Source organism: Lemur catta, chromosome 6, assembly GCF_020740605.2.
Source record: "Lemur catta isolate mLemCat1 chromosome 6, mLemCat1.pri, whole genome shotgun sequence".
Lineage (NCBI taxonomy): Eukaryota > Metazoa > Chordata > Mammalia > Primates > Lemuridae > Lemur > Lemur catta.
In genome coordinates, this window is record NC_059133.1 from 65606845 (window position 1) to 65612844 (window position 6000).

At 42.5% G+C, this 6000-nt stretch overlaps 1 protein-coding gene across 1 annotated transcript in view; it reads right to left on the minus strand.

The window, feature by feature from the left end:
• LRRK2 (leucine rich repeat kinase 2) overlaps nt 1-3147 on the minus strand; it is a 129565-nt gene extending 126418 nt beyond the window's left edge. Inside the window, exons 1-2 of the mRNA XM_045554018.1 lie at nt 2868-3147; nt 2515-2600 (exon numbers count right to left, since the gene is read on the minus strand). Coding sequence (XP_045409974.1) covers nt 2515-2600; nt 2868-3018 — 237 coding nt within the window. The 5' untranslated portion in view covers nt 3019-3147. The remainder of the gene's footprint in view (nt 1-2514; nt 2601-2867) is intronic.
• Nucleotides 3148-6000: the final 2853 nt, after the last annotated feature.

The window sequence follows — 6000 nt, forward strand, 5'->3', positions numbered from 1 at the left end:
TCCACTACTGAGTATATGTCCAAAAGAAAGAAAATCATTATATCAAAGAGATATCTGAACTCCCATGTATCTTGCAGCATTAATCACAATAGCCAAGATACGGAATCAATCTAAGTGTCTGTCAACAGATGAATGGATAAAGAAAATGTGGTGTATACACACACACACACACACACACACACACAATGGAATATTATTTAGCCATCAAAAAGAATGAAATCCTGTCATTTGCAGCAACATGAATGAAACTAGAGGTCATTATGTCAAGTGAAATAAGCCAGGAACAGAAAGACAAATATCGCATGTTCTCACTCATATGCAGGAAATAAAAAAGTGGATCTCATGGAGGCAGAAAGTAAAATGGTGATTAGCAGAGGCTGGGAAGGGAAGGGGAAGGAGAGATGAAAAAAAGTTGGTTAATGGGTACAAAAATACAGTTAAAAGGAATAAATTCTAGTATTTGATAATACAGTAGAGAAATTACAGCTAAAAATAATCTATCGTATATTTTAAAATAGCTATAAAAGAAAAATTATAATGTTCCCAATACAACCATAAATGTTTGAGGTAATGGATATCCCAAATACCATGATTTGATCACTACACATGTATACATCAAAATATCACATGTATCCCCAAAATACATCCAACTATGATATTCCCCCCTGCCCAAAGTTGATTAATTTTTTATTTTAGCTTAGGTTTATTTGGGGTTTTTTTGTTTGTTTGTTTCTTTGTTTGTTTGTGTTTTTTTGAGACAGGGTCTCACTCTATTCCCCGGGTTAGAGTGTGGTGGTGTCATCATAGCTCACTGCAACCTCAAACTCCTGGGCTCAAGGGACTCTCTTGACTCAGCCATTCAATTAGCTGAGACTACACACATGAACCACCATGCCCAGCTAATTTTTTTAATTTTTTGTACAGATGGGGTGTCACTATTGCCCGGGCTGGTCTCAAACTTCTGGCCTAAGCAATCCTCCCCCTCAGCCTCCCAAAGTGCTAGGATTATAGGCATGAGCCAGTATGCCCAGCCTAATAATTTTTAAAGAAGACTATTCCTAATTTTCCAACATACTTTGCCTCTGGGACCTTCTGGGCAAGGTTATTGAGTGACATTCACAACTACTCGAAACAAGTGTGCCCACGCTTGGGAAGTTTCTAAAATTAAGAATTAGGTGGTGGGTATGTTCTAAGCTCCCTGGGGTTCTCAAGTCTACCACTGTCTCCTCTGGACCCTGCAGACCGAAGCCTGCTCAGGGTCCGACTGTCCTGGGTGGTATCAACTCTACCAAGCACAGAGTCTGGGGCATGGAGGGGGCCAGAATCAGGCACTTTTGAACACCAAAGGGGAGGCAAGTAAGAAGGGATGATGATGTGGGTGGAGAGCAGCAGGCACAATAGGCCAGTGCCTAAAAAGTGACTCATAGTTCACAGGCAAAATTCAGACTTCGGGTGCTAAAATGAACAGCATCTTTACCATGCCTCCATCTTTTCTTGTTTTGGTTTGAAAACAGCCTGAAAATGCATTGTCAGATGGAAAGTATTTCAGTTGAAGAAAAATTAAAATACTTATTCCAGATATAAATGTCCTTATATAAAAGAAGTTATATATATGGTTTACCCAGACTAGATATAGCTAGATACAGTGATAAGCATAAAAATAACAATAGACACACATCACTTTAGAGATTGAAATCATTCTTACATCTGTCTAGAACCTCCCCAGAGTTCAAAGTCCAATTCTCTTTCCTTGCCTGACTTAATATACAGATGACAAAACTGGTATCAGTTCCCCTAATCTCAAAATGCTCGGAAGGAAGTTATCACCTTGGGCAGTAATTTTGTTTTGACTGTAAATCATTTAATTATCATCTCAGGGCTCCTTTTTTACTATGTCCAAGATATTTAGCAAATTTCTGGGTTTTCTTTGGTACAGATTCTAAGTTTCATTTTTACATTTATTTTACATAACAGTTGCAATGTGTAAATTTAAATATATAGGAGAATTGCAAGACATCATTTCTCTCAGATACTTGAAATCTGTCTTCAAATTAAAACAAACAAGCTGAAACCCATGAGAGTTTGCCAGTTACTTAATTGCATTTTATCACTGGTAATTATTTCCCTTTCCCAAACTATTCACAATACTGTCATATCTAGGGCATTGTACATTGGGAAGAGTCTTAGCATAGTTTGACCTAAACACTAATGAACTCATCCTGCCAGTAGCAGAACTAAAACCTCAACCCATTTTTACTCCCCTCCTGCCACCATCCATATTCTGTCAGTCCGTTTTACAAAGTTATTTCTGAGAGACAGGGAACATGCAGTGGGCCCTTTATCCCATTAACACTGGCTAATGATTTGACAATGCTTCCAAGTTAAAATCACAGTCAGCAGTTCATCAAACCAAATCTCAGGAATAACCAGCAACTCCAGGTATAAAACATTGACAGAAAAACGTGTCTTTCCAAAGAGAAGGGGGAACCAGCGAAGCGAAGACAACTCCTTTACCTGCTGCACACTGGCGACTCTCATATACGAGTCCAAGATGATCAACAGAGGCACGTGGACATGTTTGCCTTGAAATAACTTGGAGGCTGGAAAAGAAAGGGGTGGGGGAACAGAAACAAAGTTACGATCCACGGCACCCCTTGTAAGTCTGAAAAGGGGAGAAAAGTAAAAGAGGTGAGCTCAAGATCCTCCCGGAATTCTCAGCCCCTTCCTGCCCTAAGGGTAGGAGAGGGAGTTTGCCTGGCTTCCCAGGAGTCCAGTTTTGAGCAGCTCCGAAGGGCGGAGGGAAAAGTTTGCCGAAGTGGGGAGGTGGGGGGGCCGGGTACAGGAACAGTTTCCTGGCAGATGGTTACCGTGGTCGGCGTATGTGAACACCAGCAGATCCTCCAGGATTTGGACCAGCGTGTCTATCTGTTTTCCTTCCTGGACATTGTTCAGCCTGACTATCAACTTCTTCAGAGTTTCCTCGTCTTCCTCGCACCCCTGAGAGCTGCCGCTGGCCATGGTGGCCCCGCTCCAAACGCGCCGCGCTCCCAGCCCGAAGGCGCGCGGCCCGGGGCAGGGCAGGGCCGGGGCGCCGCTCGCGGGGGCGACCGCAGCTCGCAGACGCAGCCAGCGCCACCCGCGGGCCCCACGCGCACCCGCGCCCGCCTGTTTATGAGCAAGACGGCGGCTCCCCGCCCTGCGCCGCCCTCCCTCTCCCCGAGCCCTCCTCCTCCTCGGCTTCCTCCTCCCCCACCCAGGCCCCAGACCGAGCGCCGTGGCCTGCTGCAGGCTCCGCGGGGGCGACGGGCCGCGCCGAACCGCGGCGGCCACGGAGGGGCGGCGGGAGCGGGCCCCGGCCGGGTTGGCAGTGGCCGTGGCCCCCGCGCCCGCCGAGACCCGAGCCCGGGCGGGCGCAGCCTCCGGGGACCAGATTCCACTCTCCGCGGCGTCGCGCAGGAAGAACCTGACGCCGCGGGCTCCGCCGAGTCCCCGGGCCCCCGGAGTCCCGCAGTGGCGGAGACTACGCTGCCGCCCGGCCTGCCACACTCCGCGACCCGCCGGTCGGGGGATCCCTCAGCCCCTCGGAAGGTCTGGGAACTAGGAAGAGAAAAAATGAAAGCCGCCGATCTCTAGATCTAAGAATAGAAATCAGGGCGTTGGGAAAAGAGGACACCGCCCAGTTGGCCCCTTTTAGGAGAACATTCTCTTTAGAGGTCCCCCTATAGGGAGATGAGCAATTTCCCCCAAAGGATGGAGAGAGAGTTTAGCAATTAAAACTTGCCCAGTAACTGTCTTTTCTGTGATTGTTGTAGCTGTTTGTAGGGGAGGAAGCACCGGTCGCCAAAAAGGCCACTAAATGAACTTTTGAAAATTTGGGTTTGCTTTAGGCAGGATCCTGACAGTTGGGGCACAACAAAAGTAATCAGTTCTCTGCCCTGTTAGAACAAAAAAGAAGGGTAGGGTACATGAAATGAAAGGTGAAAGAAGCAAACCTAAATATTGTTTTCTTGGTGTTCAGGATGACTTATGAGTATGGGTGTCTGTAAACCTAAAGTTAAAAAACAAAGTACCAAAGTGATGTGTTTTTCAGGAAGAGAAACCTCAGTAAGAAGAACACTGTTGACAAGGCTGGGCAAAGTTGATCTATTGCCTTCAGATGCTCTGTCCTCAAGGTCATTTACAAAGAAGATTGAACTGAAGTTAGTATTTCACAATTTTAGGGGTTTTTTTTCCACATCTGTTATGTCATCCTGATGACAATTCTGAAATGGATAAGACTGCTGCTATGTATCCTTCTTTCACTAATGAGAAAATTGAGATTTTGGAGTTGATAAGTGATGGCCTTTCTGGAGTCACACAGGTGGAAAGTTGAGAGCCAGGACTGAAACCCAGGTAGATCTAACACCAGATTGAAGGTTCTTCACACTCTACCACTTTAATCGGAATGAGGTTAGGCTTCCTTAATACATCAGGGTAGTAAGATAGCAAGTTCTGACTCAACCTGGTTATTGTAATTACATCATGTTGTTGTAAAGACTTTTATCTTTTACAGAAACATGCTAAAATATTTACAGTTGAAATGATAAAATGGTTAGGATTTGTTTCAGAGTAATCCAATGGTGGGGGGAAAAGTGAAATGGGTAGAGGTTGAGATAAAATAACAACTTTGAATTGATAATTGCTAAAGATAAGTGATAGGTTCTTGTGGTCTATTTGTATAAGACTATTCTCTCTGTATAAAATTTTCCATAATAGGAAAAAAAAAAAGCCCTCCCAATCTTACAACCTGTATCAGACCTACAGGATATCCTTTTCTAAGTGGTTTCTGAACTTGTTTCAACTTCTGACTACTCAATGTCCGAAACATTCCTAGGAATTCTCCCCTTCATGCCTTCCTTCCTGTTCCTCTGCATCAGTTTCTCCTTTCCCAGTCTACTGGATTACCACCTTGCAAGAAATTGTACCTACCTCCCTTCCAAAAAAAGGTAAATCTAAATTTTAAAAGTCTCCTAATTTCCACAATTTATTCATTCATCTATTGCTTATTTATTGTTTGCTCTATGTTAGCCAGAGGGCAGGCAATGTGGGAATACGAGTTCTCTGTTGGAACCATTCTCCCACGAGTGGAAGGGCAAAGTATACTTACCCTTAGCATTCACAAATGTTTAATTAATTAACTAAAAGCCCAAGACTTACTAGCTCTTCAGGTAGTTAACAAGACTGAAAATGAAGACTGCAGGCACAAATTCATGACTGAGGCAGTGTTCAGTAGAGAATAAAATGGTGTTGGAACATTTGATTAATTTCCTGAAAAGAAAAAAATAAAACTGACATTACTAATTACAGCAAACACTTAAACTCCAGATGGATTAGAAAGTTAAATAAAAATAACTTTAAAAAGAAAATATAAATTGTTATTTAATCTTGGATGAAAAAGCATAAAAACAAAGAAAGAAACCAGAGAAGACTGATACATGTGACTCCATAAAATTTAAGTTTTCTGCAGTCAAAGAAAAAATACCCATACATGAAACTAAAAGGAAAATAGCAAACTGGGGAAAAAAAAAGTTGTAATATATATGACAAAAAAAAATTAGCCTTCATCTTTCAAAAGTTCTTACAAATTACTGGGGGCAGCGGGGGAGGGGGCCAATATGCCAGAAACAAAATAGATCAAGGTTTTGCACAGGAAACTCACCGTGAATGAGTAACTGTTAAGAAAAAAAAAGCTCATCATTATATAAAAATTGTGTTCATACACACCAGTGACATAGTTATAAAATACAATTTTGTGTGTAGGTAGGGATATGTTTGTAATAACAATAAGAAAGAGAAAACTTGGGAATAAATCTAACGAAATATTTACAAAGCCTTTATGAAGAAACTATGGATCTATATTAAAAGGCATTAAAAAGGCATAAATAAATAGATATTCCATATTAATTAATGGGAAGATTAAATATCAAAAAGATGGCAATTCTCCACAGTTATAAAAAACAA